Source organism: Globicephala melas, chromosome 12, assembly GCF_963455315.2.
Source record: "Globicephala melas chromosome 12, mGloMel1.2, whole genome shotgun sequence".
Classification (NCBI taxonomy): Eukaryota; Metazoa; Chordata; class Mammalia; order Artiodactyla; family Delphinidae; genus Globicephala; species Globicephala melas.
Window position 1 is genome coordinate 84,072,032 of NC_083325.1, and position 17,203 is coordinate 84,089,234.

The 17,203-nt window shown below is 36.0% G+C and overlaps 1 protein-coding gene across 16 annotated transcripts in view; it reads left to right on the top strand.

Annotated features, from left to right (window-relative positions):
- KIDINS220 (kinase D interacting substrate 220) overlaps positions 1–17,203 on the top strand; it is a 104,043-nt gene that overhangs the window by 40,166 nt on the left and 46,674 nt on the right. For all 16 annotated transcript variants that reach the window (XM_060309785.1, XM_060309793.1, XM_060309794.1 and 13 more), the window contains exons 16-22: positions 127–278; positions 441–730; positions 1,542–1,682; positions 2,404–2,647; positions 2,813–2,901; positions 4,382–4,526; positions 8,677–8,839. In XM_060309785.1, the coding sequence (XP_060165768.1) occupies positions 127–278; positions 441–730; positions 1,542–1,682; positions 2,404–2,647; positions 2,813–2,901; positions 4,382–4,526; positions 8,677–8,839 (1,224 nt within the window). The remainder of the gene's footprint in view (positions 1–126; positions 279–440; positions 731–1,541; positions 1,683–2,403; positions 2,648–2,812; positions 2,902–4,381; positions 4,527–8,676; positions 8,840–17,203) is intronic.

The following is a 17,203-nucleotide window of genomic DNA, read 5'->3' on the forward strand; positions in this document are numbered from 1 at the left end:
CTTAGAATTTTAAAAGCAACCTTTTGAAAGAGACATGAAGAAATACAGGCTAAATGATAGAGATAACATATGTTGAAATTGTTTCTTTAGATAGCTGAGTAACATTTTCTTTCCCCTTTCCCCAAGGTTTTTGTTTACAGATTACAATAGGTTGTCCAGTGTAGGTGGAGAAACATCAATGGCTGAAATGATTGCCACCCTCTCGGATGCTTGTGAAAGAGAGTTTGGCTTTTTGGCAACCAGGCTTTTCCGAGTATTCAAGACTGAAGATACGCAGGGTAGGACCTCCTTCTCTTCTTTGTGTGTATGTAGGGCTTGAGGATGGGATGGATGCAGTGCATGAAAACATGAGTTGAACATCAGATTTGTTATATGCTGTCACCGTAATGATTGAGATTTTCTGGATGCTTGACATGTTAAAACCATTTGTTGTATTACAGGTAAAAATAAATGGAAAAAAACGTGTTGTCTCCCATCTTTTGTCATCTTCCTTTTTATCTTTGGCTGCATTATTGCTGGAATTACTCTTCTGGCTATATTCAGAGTTGACCCAAAGCATCTGACAGTGAATGCTGTCCTCATATCAGTTGCGTCGATAGTGGGATTGGCCTTTGTGCTGAATTGTCGTACATGGTGGCAGGTGCTGGACTCTCTCCTGAATTCTCAAAGGAAACGCCTCCATAATGCTGCCTCCAAACTGCACAAATTGAAAAGTGAAGGATTCATGAAAGTAAGCACTCACTGCTTCTTAGAAAATAATCCTGGGAGGTTCCTGGTGGTCCAGTGGTTAGGACTCCGTGCTGTCACTGCCGAGGGCCGGAGTTCAATCCCTGTTCGGGGGGAACTAAGATCCCACAAGCCGTGCAGAAAATAATCCTAATGTGAATATGCTCCCCATGACCATGGGGCTTTAGGGAGTGTTAAAGCGTTGCATTTGTTTTTAGTTTTACTCTAGATTTTTCCTATGAAAATACATATGTGAAGTGGGAAAAGTTACAAAAATAATGTATTTTTATAAAACAGACTTTTATAAGATACTCAAAAGGTTGCAGATTATTCCACAGCTGGTAATTACTACCTAATAATATAGGTTGCCCTAGAGCCTGGTAGAGTAAGCAGATTGAACCACCAAAACATATAAGATAGGAACATACTTTTAGAACAGAAAAGGGCTTTATACAGTTACCTGCAGCCCCTTACTTTGATCAAGGTCACGTGCCATTGGGGGTCAAATGTAGTGTGGTATTTAGATTATTTGGATTTGCATTCAAATATGTCTTCTGACATTCAGAGCATGTGATCTCAGCAAGTAAGTCACTCAGCCAAGTCTGTCCTTTTAAAATGGATATGACAGTGTCTACTTTATTGTAATAAATGCTCTAATTTAGGTGAAGCACTTGCTACAGTTTTAAGCGGAACCACAACTGGCAGTGAGGACATTGGATTTCTTTTCTTCCTTTAGCTGACTTTCTGTCAGGCTTTTTAAGAAATGTGCTTAACCTTCTCAGATTTCAGTGCTTTGTATCCTTTCTTTTGCACAGGTTCTTAAGTGTGAAGTGGAATTGATGGCCAGGATGGCAAAAACCATTGACAGCTTCACTCAGAATCAGACAAGGCTGGTGGTTATCATCGACGGGCTGGATGCCTGTGAGCAGGACAGAGTACTCCAGATGCTGGACACCGTATGTCTGAACCACTTGAAATTTGTCATTGTCACATATGTGGCAGCTGAGAGGAGTCGCTTCATGAGTATCTCAAGTGGAGTTTGAATAATACTTCTTTTGTAAAAACAACCATGTTTTATGCAGAAACATAGCAAGAGTAAAAGTTTCATCACAAGCAGATTGAAACAATTCTAGCTTAACGGCAGTGTGAGGAAAAAAGTGAATAGAGGGTCTCTAAAGTCCATAGTGTGACTCCAGCTTTTCTTTGCAGATAGTTATGGTTGGAATGGAGTTAAGGGTAGGGAAACCACAGAATTTGTAGAGTTCTATTAAAGTAGGGCACGTCAGTGGCTCTCTGTAAGGTACGTTATAAACAGCAGTGTGTAACTGTGGTCGGAGACCAATGTGGTTAGTACGTCATATGTATTCATGAATATTTCTCATGTGTGTTGATCTTACCTCTTATGTAGACCATAAGTGTCTCGAAATACGACAGGATTAATTGTTTTCTTTGGAGATTTTATCACTCTCAAATGTTGAAAAATTGTCAGATGGTGACAAACCAGATTGAGACTTTGGTAAAATTTGTTTTCATGTAGAATAATACTTGAATGAAAAGGAAATGGTATTTTAAAAATATAGTCACCAAAGGACAACACAGATTTTGAAGAGGTGCTTTATTACTTTGGATAATTTAAAGTTTTTATCTTATCATAACTATACATTTCTTCTACCGCAGGTCCGAGTTCTGTTTTCAAAAGGCCCATTCATTGCTATTTTTGCAAGTGATCCACATATTATTATAAAGGCAATTAACCAGAACCTCAACAGCGTGCTTCGTGACTCAAACATCAATGGACATGACTATATGCGCAACATAGTTCATCTGCCTGTTTTCCTCAATAGTCGTGGACTAAGCAGTGCAAGAAAATTTCTTGTAACTTCAACAGCTAATGGAGATATTCCATGCTCAGATAATACAGGTAGAGATCGAGTTCCTCAGGTACTTTGGGTTTGAAGTAGTTCTGTAGTTTTTTATGGTGCATCTCCTTTTACCTTGAAAAATACTGTTCATATTTCACTACTCTTTAAATATCACATACAACAGAGTTTTAATACAATGGTGCTTTCTTGATAAATTCTTTAAGGGTTGCAGGAAGATGCTGACAGGAGAGTTTCACAAAACAGCCTTGGAGAGATGACAAAACTTGGTAGTAAGACGGCCCTTAATAGACGGGTAAGTTACCTTATGTTTTGAGCCATTTGTTTGTATTGCTATTATTTAACTAAAACCAAGGTGATGCCACGTAATATTTTATAAATACTGCGTTGAGCTCATCAGTAAATTTTATCATTGGATTTCCTTTCAGCTTCAGGTGGTTTTTCAGGGAATGTCTGAACCTAGAGCCATAATAACTGTAAATTATATAGGAGTGCCTGTCCTCTCCCAGCCTGCTCTCAGCCCAGGTGCCACTCCAGATTCCAGACTGATTGAATCAGAACCTCTGAGGGTGAGATTTTAAAGCTCCCCAGATGATTTCATCGAGGGTTAGAGAACCACTGGGTTCATTCCAGGTCAAGTTGTGTTTATTCCAGGGACCCATGTCACCATAGCTGTAAGGGAGAGAGAGGCGTGTAGTGTGAGAACAATTCCTTGCTTTGTTTTCCTGTTGGCCTTCCTCCTTCCCCGACGTTTGTGAGATGTGTACTCTTTTTTTCTCCCCACATAGTGATTTTTGTGCCCTTCCCAGTCCCTTGGTTTTCTCCTGGAACACTGTAGTTTCCCTGTCCTACCCTATCTTTAGGAGCCTTCTTTTGTAAAGAATAAGGGAGTATTACAAGGCAGGAAGATGTCCACTTGCAGGTAAGTTATGGTGATAGTGCTGCTTAAGGATGGCCAGGCTGGGCTAGCATTAGCGCCATTTATTTTCCCCCCTACTTTGCTAACATTAAATTGGGACATTTTACATTTTAAAAAATGTGTCTTCAGTGATATTTTGACTTTATGCCTCTACCATGTACAAGTATGGATGTGAAAGTAATATTATGAATGACAGTTGACAGCTCTAAATTAAGAGCAGGGTGTGATTTACAGTTTCGAATTTCTGTCCTGTGAGTGTGGACTCCTGGGTTCCCTATAATTGTATCCACATTCCCCTGTCTCATGACCTTAGATGAGAACGCACCTTTGTTGTGCCTGTTCCTCCTCTGATTAGATGGGATTCCCTACCCCACCCCACCCAGGAGAGAGCCTTTAATTCTTATGCAGATGTGAGGATAGTTAGAGCAGCTGTGTCATACGTTTAAAAATAACCTAAAAATCAAAATGCTGAATCCTTAAATCTAGATGAGGGGTTATTTGCTTTATTATTTCAGGGTTCCTATAAATACTGAGCTCCCATAAGAGTTTGAGTTGAATTTTCTTTACACAATTCTGCTTATTTATGATCTTCAAGGCATCGAGCTTTCTCTGTGCAACTATAAATCAAAATACATCTGAAGCTAAACCATAGCATTTGATGCAGTTGCTGCTAATATTACTTTATAAGTGTTCTGTAAATATTCTGCCTCAGGAAGTAATAATAATACCTGTTATTACTATATAGTCTTTCTCTTTGACTAAAATTTTGGATTGTTTTTGTTGTTGACATAAACATATATTAACTTCTCAAAAAGCCTTAAGTTCTCAGGCTCGAAGTATGGGTTCACTGTTTCAGGATACTTACCGAAGAAGACAGATGCAGCGCACGATTACTCGGCAGATGTCCTTTGATCTCACAAAACTGCTGGTTACAGAGGACTGGTTCAGTGACATAAGTCCTCAGACCATGAGAAGATTACTTAATATTGTTTCTGTGACAGGTGAATTTTGTTTTCTCACTGTTGTGTGGTAGATAATAAGGCTTAACATTAATAAAGCAATCCAATTTCAGAAACAAAAGGATGTACTGGGTTTATATGATTACACTGCTGAATACCAGTTTTATTCGCATTAAGTGTGTCTAATAAAACCAATATTAGCTTTGACAATGAAAATCAACTACCAGTTGTCTACTGTTATTTTAAAACTCGATGACTTAAAAATTTTAAAATTTCTTCTCAGCTTTAATTTTTCTCTTCGTATAAACATAATTTTATGCTAATTTGTATAACTGAGTATAATTAATTTATAATTTAAAATGTTGAAATTCAGATTTTACATGCTGCTTTTTCTGTTTTCAAAGATATATATTTTTTCTTTTTTTATTGTGTTAAATGAAATACACAAATATTTATCAACTTAACCATTTTTAAGGGTACAGTTCCCATAGTTGTGCAGCCGTCACTACCATCCATCTACGTCACTCTTCATCTTGTAAACCTGGAACTCTCTTCTCATCCTCCTGCTCCTCTCCCCCCGGCCCCTGGCAGCCACCACTATACTTTGTCTCTACCATTTTGGCTACTCTGAATACCTCATATAGTTGGAATCATACAATATTTGTCTTTCTGTGACTAGCTTATTTCATTTAGCACAATTTTATCAAGGTTCACCCATGTTGTAGCATATTTCAGAATTTTCTTCCTTTTTAAGGCTAATATTCTACTGTATGTGTATACCAAGTTTTGCTTATCCATTCATCTGTCAATGGACATGTGGGTTGCTTCCATATTTTTAGCTGTTGTGAATAATGCTGCTATAACACGGGTGTTCATATATATTTTGGAGACAGTGCTTTCAGTTCTTTTTTGGTATATACCCAGAAGTGGAATTGCTGGGTCACATGGTGTTTCTATTTTAAACTTTTGGTGGAACCTCCATACTTTTTCCCATAGTAAAAAAAGAAGTTTTTCCCACCAACAGTAAACAAGCAATTTTTCTACATCCTCACCAACCTTGTTGTTTTCTGGTGTTTTGATAATAGCTATCCCAGTGGGTGTGAGGTGGTATCCCATTGTAGTTTTGACTTGCATTTCCGTAATGATTAGTGATGTTGAGCATCTTTTTATGTGCTTATTGGCCATTAATGTATCTTCTTTGGAGAAATGTCTGTTCAAGTCCTTTGCCAATTTTTGAGTCGGACTTTTTTTGCTGTTGTTGTTGAGTTTTAGGAGTTCCCTGTATATTCTGGATATTAATCCCTTTTCAGATACATGATTTTCAAATATTTTCTCCCATTCCGTGGGTTGCCTTTTTATTCTACAGATAGTGTCTTTTGATATACAGAATTTAAAATTTTTTATTAAGTTCAGTTTGTCTATTTTTTTCTTCTATTACCTGTGCTTTTGGTGTCATGTCAAGAAATCATTGCCAAATCCAATATCATGAAGTTTTTATCCTGTGTTTTCTAATGCTTTAAGTCTTAAATTTAGGTCCTTGATCCATTTTGAGTTAATTTTTGTATATGGTGTTAGGTAAGTTCAACTTCATTATTTTGCATATGGGTATCCAGTTTTCCAAGCATCATTTATTGAAAAGACTGTCCTTTCCCCATTGAATGGTCTTGGCACCCTTCTCAAAAATCATCTGACCATATATGTGAGGATTTATTTCTGGGTTCACTATTCTGTTCTGTTGGTCTATTATGTCTGCATTTTGCCAATATCACACTGTTTTGATTACTGTAACTTTGTAGTAAGTTTTGAAATCAGGAAGTGTGATTCCTCCAGTTTTGTTCTTCTTTTTCAGGGATGTTTTAGTTATTCAGGGTCCCTTGAGACTCCATGTAAATTTTAAGATGGGTTTTTCTGTTTCTACAGAAAATGTCATTGGGATTTTGACAGGGTTACATTGAATCTGTAGATTGCTTTGGCTAATATTGACATTTTAACAATATTAAGTCTTCCAATCCATGAACTTAGGATGTCTTAATTCGCTTATATTTTAAAATTTTGAAATTCAGATTTTCTATACATCTATTTTATTTATTTATTTTTTTGCGGTACGTGGGCCTCTCACTGTTGTGGCCTTTTCCGTTGCAGAGCAGCTCTGGGCTCACAGGCTCAGCGGCTATGGCTCACGGGCCCAGCCGCTCCGCGGCATGTGGGATCTTCGCGGACCAGGGCTCAAACCCATGTCCACTGCATTGGCAGGCGGATTCTTAACCACTGCGCCACCAGGGAAGCCCCCGCTACTGCTTTATTTCTTAACTGTTGTATGCTAGAACACTTCAAATACTTAACGTTATTTTTATTCACTCACACTTTTAAAATAGTTTGTCTGTTCTCTGTATCTGCTAGTTTCATGAATTCATGACTGCATTTGCTGTTGCCTTTGTTTGACTGCCCTAACGTTCTCCTCTTGCCTCAGCCCTTCCTCATCAGATTGACTCATACTCACCTTGCATAGCTTAGTTCTAGGGGTTACTTTCTTAAGGAAACCTTCCTGTAACTGCTGCTTCTGGATTTGGAGTGCATTTTTTATTTTCTCACAGCAATATGTGTGTATCTCCAGAAGAGTCTTATCTGTTAGGATTGTAAGTAATTGTTTTCTTATCTATCCATCTTTTCCAGTACACTCTTGAGTTCTTTTAGGGTGGGGAGTAAGCCTTCTGTGTCTGTCATCAGTAACTAACATACTGAATGAGTGAGGTTTAAAAACTCAATAGAGCAACTGTAGTTAGATTTGAAGCCTTCATTGCCTTCCCACAAATGTGTGGGGGATCAAGCCTAATCATGGGATGAAAATTAGTTCACATATTGTTTTAACCCATGTTTCCAATTCAGTTCTAAAAGTTTTTTTCACCAGTTTTTTATCTTTTAAAGTTCAAGAAGTATGTTGTCAATGTTGCAAGCACATTTTAATGCCTTGCTTCTAGTTGTCTAGGGTTTTAAACTTTTAGTTCTGTGTTAACCTGTTTATACTCTACTGAGAGTGGATCTCCTCTCGTCACAATTTGTGATTAAGTCATTTCATGATTTTTGTTTGATTTATTTGTCTGGCCCACTGGAGTGTAAGCTTCATGAAGGCTGGGATCATATCTCTTTTGTTAAGCATTTTATCCCCAGCGTTAGTATCATATATCCGTATATTGTGATACGTCAGTGAGTTTTTGTAGCTCTCAAATGCATGTGACCGTAGCTCGCTTGGATTGAAAGTAAAGACCTTGTCACGTTTTTAGCAGACCAGATCCCATTTTCTAGGGGAAAAGGAATCCGGTGATGATAATGTGGTTTGCCCATAAAAGCATATCTGCTGAGGGAATGAGGGTTGAGGATATGGGAAGAATTGGATGGGGGAATTACAAATCTATATCTATTAGTAGTAAGGAAAGGGATGATTCATATTTGAACCAAAACAAATAGATATCTTAGTCTAGATAATGATGAAATAAAACTGACAATGTTTAAAACTAAAAAGCAATGATATCAGCAGTTCAGAATCCCAACAAGATCAAGGAAAAATTGATGAAGCAATGAAACAAATCATCTGTTCTGAAAGTTCAGGGATTGCCAAGTGTCCTAATGTAGGCATGCCCAATGGTAGAACACTGAATTAGAGTCCTAAGAAAGCCCTGGTGATAGGAGTTTTTAAATATATGTAAACAAATTTTAGAAACATATTATTATTCACTTGATAGATTACTTACATAAGCCACCCTTAGTACATAAAAATGAAAGTGTATGGGATTGTACATTTACCCATAATAAAACGGGTAAATGTACAATCCAGCATATTTGGATTTGTTCAAGGTCCATAGGAGGATGGGGCTTATCATGGGTGCATTGATGTTCTGCTGTATGATTGTGGGTAGGGTCAAGACCGTCTGACATGCCATCCTGAAAGATTTTTGCCTGCATAAATGTCATCAAAGCAGTGTGTAGCACCAACGGCAAATCACAAAAAAATTACTTTAAAATTAAACAGAGTTGTGTTTAAGCCATATCCATATAAGTACTAGGTTTCAGTTTGTAGTGTAAATTAAATGGCAAATTTTAAAAGATTTAAAGTTGAATTATTTTTGAATATACAGAATATTTGGCTTAACGTTACATGCCTATTAATTTAAAACATTTTTTGTATTCCTTAAAGGGCGATTACTGAGAGCCAATCAGATAAGTTTCAACTGGGACAGGCTTGCTAGCTGGATCAACCTTACTGAGCAGTGGCCATACCGAACTTCATGGCTCATATTATATTTGGAAGAGACTGAAGGTATTCCAGATCAAATGACATTGAAAACCATCTATGAAAGGTACTTTATCTGACCTCTTTATATTTAAGTTTACCTTAGACTGAGTTGACTTTTCAGAAGAAAGTTAATGCATATAAAGCAAAATGAATACAAAATGTATAAAATGTAGAGTTCCGGGTTCAACTAATCATTCTCATTAATTCCATTATAATTTGGAGTTGTATTAGCACAGGTATATATCCCATTATGGAAAATTTACAGACTTATTTGTCTATATTCTTCCTATCTCAGTGTAACCTATATGATGAAAAATGTTTCATAGTCCTGTTAGCTCGATGTTATTTATATATACAAAATGAAAACCTTAAAACATTATTATTTATTTCTATTTTATTTTTTATTCTAAGTGTCTTTATAGAAATATTAAGGAGGTTACATTTTCCAAATCATTAGTGCAGGTATATTCACAGCTTTTATATCTGGAGGATTTGGGGAACTGTGAATACTGGCTGGAAAACATTCTTTGCATTAAACAATAAAGGATTTATAAAATATATGAACAATTTATTGTTCTTTTATAGAACAATAAGTTGTTCTATAAAACAATAAAAAGAACTATTTTTCTTTTATAGTCAGTCATTTGAAGTACTTTTTTTTTTTTTCACGGTACGTGGGCCCCTCACTGTTGTGTGGCCTTTCCCGTTGCGGAGCACAGGCTCCGGACGCGCAGGCTCAGCGGCCATGGCTCATGGGCCCAGCCGCTCCGCGGCATGTGGGATCTTCCCAGACCGGGGCACAAACCCGTGTCCCCTGCATCGGCAGGTGGACTCTCAACCACTGCGCCACCAGGGAAGCCCCTGAAGTACTTTTTAAATCTACTTCTGGTAAAGAAATTGATTAATTTTTTCTGGAAAGCCATACAGTTAATGCTCAGTGAAATGTCAAACATGGCAAGTTTTAAGAGTTTGACTTTCTTGTCAAATAAACAAATAAAATTATAATCCCTTTTGTTTACCAGAATACTTAATACCTTCAAAGTTTTCAGTTACAACTCTAAATAAAAATACCTCTTAGAAAAAGTATAATACAAGGGAACTATACAATTGTATAAAACTTGGTATAATTGAGACTACTCTTTTGAACATGTAAATGAAATATTAAATCTAACGAACCATTCAGTGTAGAGTTTATACATCAGAACTTTTAAGATACCAAGTAATTTTTCTTAGAGTATTGTCAGCATGTGGTTTTCATTATTTTCCAATCCCCAGTTTTCATGTACATATTTTATCTAATATTGTCTAGGTGAATAACTGATTCTAGAATATAGAGGCTGGTTGTAGTATCAAGTCTACAGACTTGAGCTCTTGTAGGTTTTGCTGTTTAATTTGTGCTAAATTAAACAGATTGAATTCTGTGAGCTGTGTCAAGTAGGTGCTCTCGTAGATGGCAGCGAAACACAGCTACCATGGGTCTGTGGAGCAGTGTCACTGATTGCATCTGCTCTTTGATGTTTTAGAAATCATCTTTTTATTATAAGATACATGACTGTTTTTTCCCTTGGTTGTGCAGTAAAATATTATTTCATGAATAAACGTTTGCATCATAGCATAGGTGCTGTATAATAATGAATGTTTGCTAGATGAGCACAGTTTTTGGTTTGATACACATAGGACTCAAGTCAGTCTCTTCACCTTCCTTTAATTGAATATAATGCTTAGAAGTTTATTGTGTCTCAGGAGTCCGGGAACATTGCTCAGTTTCTCACATGTTAAGGACAGTGTGCCTAGGGTTCCCAGCACTGGGCCCTCTGCATGTTCTGTGAAGAGAGTGAGTAATTGGTGAAAGAAGGTCTGTGTCCTCAGGAAATAGAAGCAGGAGAGATGTGAAAATAAACAAAAAGTTTTTAAAGCTCTCAAAAAAATTCATAATTGAGTTCACTCAAAAAAAAATCTAAGCGTCTGCTACTTGGGGGCCCTGGTCCTGATGCTGGAGGTACAAAGGCGACCAGGCAAATATATGTTTACTTTTTGATCCTATAATCTCATGTGTAGAAATTTAAACACACACCTCCACAGTTATAAAACTGGTTGTACAGGGTTGTTTATTGTGACCTTATCTGTAGCAGCATAATTTAAATGCACATTTATGGGAACATTGCTTGGATAAATTATGGCACAGCTTCCATAATAGAGTGCCTCGTAGCTGTAGAAAATGAGAAAAAGCTATGATTTGATATGGTGAAAATTTCAGGATATATTAGTAAGTGAAAAATGCAGAAGAGTATATAACATGTTTCTGTTTGTATAAGGAAGAAGGGGGAATAAGTACGTCTGTATATACATATGTAAGTATATATTATTTTTCATGAAAATATAAAACAAACCCATGGGAAGGGTAAGCCAGAAACTAATAAAAATGTTTACCTAAAGAGGATGCTTACTTAGATGGGGAATGAGATGTCTCTGAATGTATATTTTTAATGTAGTTTGCCTTTCGTATCATAATCGAGAAACAAAAAGGATGGGAAAAGCAAACCCTAATATTGAATACAAACAGAAAGAGATGATCCTAATGGTACATGAAATTGAAAATATAACCACACAGAAAAAAATTAATTCAAACACCTTTGAACTCAGTTCTCTGATTCTTTATTCTTAGTATAATATACTGAAGACAAAATTAACTGCAAAGAAATCTTGAGCTTAGTAAGTTTGTTGCTGATAATAGTATTGGTATTATACTCCTGAAATCCTTTTGAATGTATCATAGGACAGAGTAAAAAATGAATTAATAGATATTTTTGGAAGCCAGTGTTCTCCCTGTGGGAGAAGGGATATACAAATATTGAATCGAAGAAATTAGGAGGAGCACTATGGTAGTAGACTGGATTTGGAGATATTAAATATTAACTCATAATTTAAAATGAGGTTTCCTCTAGTTTTGCCCACCAAAAGGGAGCAAAAATACCCCCAAATTGTGAGTGCATCTGGTGCCTAGATCTTGGTTTCTGATTGGGACTCCTTGGAGAAATGGCTGATTCCAGGTCTAAGGCAGGGAAAGCTCAGGGGGAGCCTGCATTGTTGTGCCAGAAATCAAGGAAGGAGAATGTTCAAAGACAGTGAGGTCTGCACAGAAGGGCACAGGACTTAGCTTGAAGGAGCACCTTTCAAACTTGGGCCCATTTGAGAATCACAAAGAAAAATGATGGTAATGGATTATAACATATCAACAAAAGAAATCCAGTGAGTCCACAGTAATACTTAGAAGAGAGGAAAAAGGAATAATTCTTTGTTTTAAGAGACTGCCAGCAGATAAGTGTAGAAGGAATGAATGAAGTAGAAAAATTATCATTTTTTTAAATCCCCAGTGTGATAATTGATTCAAGCAAGGATCATCGGTGGTTGCAGAAACCACTGGAGGAAAGTTGTTGGGGAACACAGGAGGTGTACATGGTCTCAAAATATCACCCCCAGGTTACATATAATTACAGCGAAGACACGTGCTTGCAGTGGCGATATCTGGCTGTCATCGCATTTTTAATCAAACAGTCAAGCCTGGCATCATTAATGGGGTGCATAGCATCATAGGCCACTAGATAAAATGTGGTAGAAGGTACCACATCACCTTTCTGGTACCGTTGCCAGCCGTGTTGTACTATGATTCTAATTCTGAGGAAGCAGCCAGATGAATCTGGAATGTGGAACATTCTACAAGACAACTGGCTTGAATTCCATATTGGTGACTGGGGGAGACTGAAGAGATAGGTCCCACAGCCAAAATGCAGTGTGTGAGCTGTGATAGGGATCTGTATCAGAAGAAAAGCAGGTCACTGAAGGGCATTTTGCGGGCAATTGGTAAGGAAGAATTTTTGAATTAATGTTAATTTCCTTAGGCATGGTAAGGGTGTTTGGGGGAGGTTCATGCTGAAGTATTGAAGTGTGAAATACACTTTCAGATGGTTTGGCAAAAGGAAAGTGTATGTATGTGTGTGTAGATACGCACATGTCTGTAAGTATACCTGTGTATATATTATGTGGATGTGTATACATGTACCTGTATATGGGGAGGAGGGAGATAGCAAGTGTATTGCGACATGATGTTGACAGTTTGTGAATCTAGGTGAGGTGTGTTTGGGAGTTGGTTGTCCTGTTCTTTCACCTTCTCTGTGACTTAAAAAGACATTTTAACGCAGTGGAAAAGCACAGTAAATAGTTAAAATATAGGACGATAAATGCTATGATTTGAACAAATAAAAAGAGAGGAGGGATACAAACATGAAGTACCTGGTTCTTATTAAGAAATTTTCCTCTTCCCATTACTTTTGTTCTCCATAGTGATAGTTCAGTAAATATTTGTTGCTTTGTTAAGATTTTTACTTAAGGACATAGTTTACATTAAATGATTCCAAGAACTGTATTCCTTAGTACACTTATGTGGTTTTAGTAACCTTTACACACATGCCACGTGTAATTGAAGATCATTATGTATATATACGTAGCTCTATTGAAAGCTTTAAAAAAAAAACCTACCATTTTGTTTCATGGTGGCAGGATGAATCACAAACCACACTTGATTGATTGATTGATTCTAATGTTAGAATCAGCTGGTACCTCTAAAAGGCATGGAGCAAGTGGATGCAGACGGTGCAGTGTTCATTAGTATTTTAAGACCTGCAATCCACAAATGCCAAGAAGTCAAGTTAGCCAGTTCTGTTCCTGTAGGAAGTAAGATGGACAGTCCATCAGTGAGGTCAAGTATGATCAGAATCTGCAACTCTTGGGTTAATGAGCTATTCAAGTGAAAAATCACATATATTTTAAAAAATTTTTTTTAATGCACAGTGTCTAATTTCTTTGCAGAAAATTTATCTTATTTCTTCTGTATGTTGTCAAACTATATAGAAAATATTGAGCATGTTTTTATGAAAATGAGCTTTTAACTTATCATTGGCAGTAATTTAAATTAGAAAGTCATGGTTTTGTAGTTTTCTAGTTACTTTTTTGCTGGGATAGTCGCTGGGAGACAAAAGATATAAAAAGGATGAAGAGTATTTCAGTCTCATTTTATTTTATTTTATTTTTTTTGCGATACGCGGGCCTCTCACCGTTGTGGCCTTTCCCGTTGCGGAGCACAGGCTCTGGACGCGCAGGCTCAGCAGCCATGGCTCATGGGCCCAGCCGCTCTGTGGGATCTTCCCAGACCGGGGCACAAACCCGTGTCCCCTGCATCGGCAGGCGGACTCTCAACCACTGCTCCACCAGGGAAGCCCTCAGTCTCATTTTAGATATTATCATTTGAATAAAACATGCCTTCCTGAAATCTTGTCTCTTTTCTTAAAGAAACCAAGATGAGTAGGTGTGAGACCTAATGGCTTCCCTTGATTTTTGTTTATCCATTCTAGTTAATTTTCTTCATTTAATGTGTATTTAGTGTGAGTTTTTACTATGGGTCAGGGCTTAGATTGTTGTCCTTTGTGCTTTCATGTGTTCCAGGGGCTGGCTGAGCAGGTGGGGTACATAGAGAGACAACTATACAAAGCATCTTAGGCCCTCGAGCAACTTACACACATATCTACACACACATACATACACTTTCCTTTTGCCAAACCATCCAAAAGTGTTTTTCACACCTAAATACTTCAGCGTGAATCTCCCCAAAGCACCATTACCCGCCCCCCCACACACACCCTTTTTTTTTTCCTAGACCATTAGAGGGTGTATTACATACAACATATCTTTTGTCCCTATATACTCAAGTGTTGAGAAACTTATATTCTGATTGAAGGTAAAACATACATATTTGAAACGACTGGAGGAAAGTAAAAATGTGATGGCTCTAACGGCCAATTAACAGGTTTTTATCAATGTCAGGCTAAAACATTGCCTTCTGGATGATAGAAAACTTTTCAGGCTAAAACTACTGTTATTTGCTAATAGGCAATTACTTGACCTTTTAAAACTTTCACCCTAATTTCTAGCATTTGAGCCTCAAGCTTATATGACTTCCTAATATTCAAGGAAACTTTCAAAAATTTATATTTTTAATTAATTAAAATATATCTTACAGACAAAAGAGAATGTATCACCTGTAATTTAAAGATAATAGTAATTTTTCACCCTGTTCATTAATATATCAGTAGAACATTTGTCAAAGAAATGCTTTTGGGGGGGTATTTTTAATCATATAATAAAAATAGCTTGGAGTAAATTTTTGTAGGGGGAATATTTTATTTTGTTCAAATAAATATAGATTGTTATATATTGGAGGTATAATGAGGTAATGGGAACTTTGTTTTACCATTAAGTTAATTTCTTATTTTGGACTTCAGCTCTTGGTGGGCCTGCCATCCATGAATGGGTTGGATTCAGGGTGATTTTGAGATGCCTTTTTTTTTTTAAAGAAATAATTGTGTCCTATATACCTGCAAATACTTATAAAGACTGCTTTGTCGGTAGTCTAAGGAAGAGAAAAAAGACAATGTAATAAGAATCTGAGAATTCATTAAGGAAGGAATTGACAAAGTAATTTAAGATGATTTCTTAATGAAAAACTATAGGAAGCCAATTTGATCAACATTGAAAAATCATATATTGGAATATGTTAGAATAACTTAGATGACTGTTTCTAGTTAACCATAGTTGAGTTCTCTGATGCTATTGCTTGTCATTTGAATAATAAAAAGTGTTATTTACAACAGACAAAAAGCAGCAGTATATAATTGATATTCATTTATTTTATTAAAGAAATCTGATTTGGTGAAAACAATCAGAAAATAGTATTTTTAACACTAGTAGTAAAATTTTTTTAATCCATAAAAAGCCTCATTTATTTTTATAGCAATTTGATGACACATCTGCTTGATATATTCAGCTGAAAAAGAAAATGTTGGTTCTTGGTGTTTGGTAAAATTGCTTTGTTAAATTATTTTCTAAATTGTTCAACTTTTAACAAATGACATTTGATACTAACACTGGAAAGCAATTTCAGCTAATTAAGTAGATCCCTCTGTAAACCATTGGAACATTAAGATGACATACTGTTCATTCAAGATTATTTTAATTGGTACAATTATTGTAATTTTCTGGCAATTATGTGTTGAGCTAAAAGCTTTTGTCTAGATCATTTGAGGGCTTTTTTTGTTAACATACATTTAGTAAGAAGAAAGGGAGTAAAATAAAAACTGTAGATAAAGATTTTCTGTCTACTTTTATTACAGAGTTTTAGACACCATTGAGATATTTTAGTATAAAACTTTATTTCTGATATTTTTCAGTTCGCATTTTAAGCAGTGATAGAGGTTTTTAAAAGATCAATTTAAATAGTTTTCATGAAGATAATATTTCAAATTTCTGTTTTGACACTGCTCAACCAGCCTTTTACTTAGGATGATGTGGTCAGAATTAGTTTTGTGATAAGGATAATGCCTTACCAAACAATACTTTGTTTTGGTCCTTTATTTTGATTTTTTAAAAACAATTTAATAAGTTTTGAGGAAACCTCAGAATCATAGCCATTTTCTTTTTGCGGAAATATCTACTACTTGCTGACTAGACACTGCAGACATCTAGTTTGTAGCATTTATCCTAAATTCAGTATCTTTAAATTATTCAAGTAGCAGTATTTCTGTACTTAGGGTGTTTTTCATAATAAAACATCGTATCATCTGATATTCCTTCCTGATACTCACCCGAAGTTTTCATAAGCTTAGTTTTATCACTTCTAGTTATCTCATGCCTCTGTTTAGCTCTCACTCACCGCCTTCCTCTTTCCTTGAAGTTCTGGGTGATTACTGGTACCCCTCCCTACCCCATTGTGTGGCCCAGATTATGCACAGGCTTGTTTCTTTTGCATGTGGACTTAAGTTATAAATTTGAATAGCATAAAAAAATTGGACAGTAGTTTAGATTTGCAAAGAAGTCTTATCTCCTTTGTAGCACAAAGTACATTCTTTGTACTGATGATTTTTTCTTAATTTAGGTTTTGAGATACTATAAATATTTATTCCCAGTACTGTTTTATGTATGCTCTTTTAGTGTTTTTTATATATAGTTGAGAATCTTAATGAAATTCTATCTTCTTGACATGATGTGTCTTCTCTGTAGGTGTTGGTGTTGTCATCATTCCACCATTATTAAATTACTGTCCTGTGTATAGTTATTATTTCCATTTTTTGCCCCAAAACACTCTTGCCCTTAATGTATATATAATGTAAATACTTTATTCAGGGGTTCAATACTTTATCAATATCTTTATCTTTAAAAAAAAAAAAACCTGATTGAATTTTTTTGCAAAATCATGAAATAATTCTCCATATAGGAAAGGAAACTAAGCAGGTTTGTGCTGAAAAAAATAAAATATAATCTAAAATAGAAATCATATTTTAACTGGATAAAATAAATAACAGTATATTTGCTAGATTTA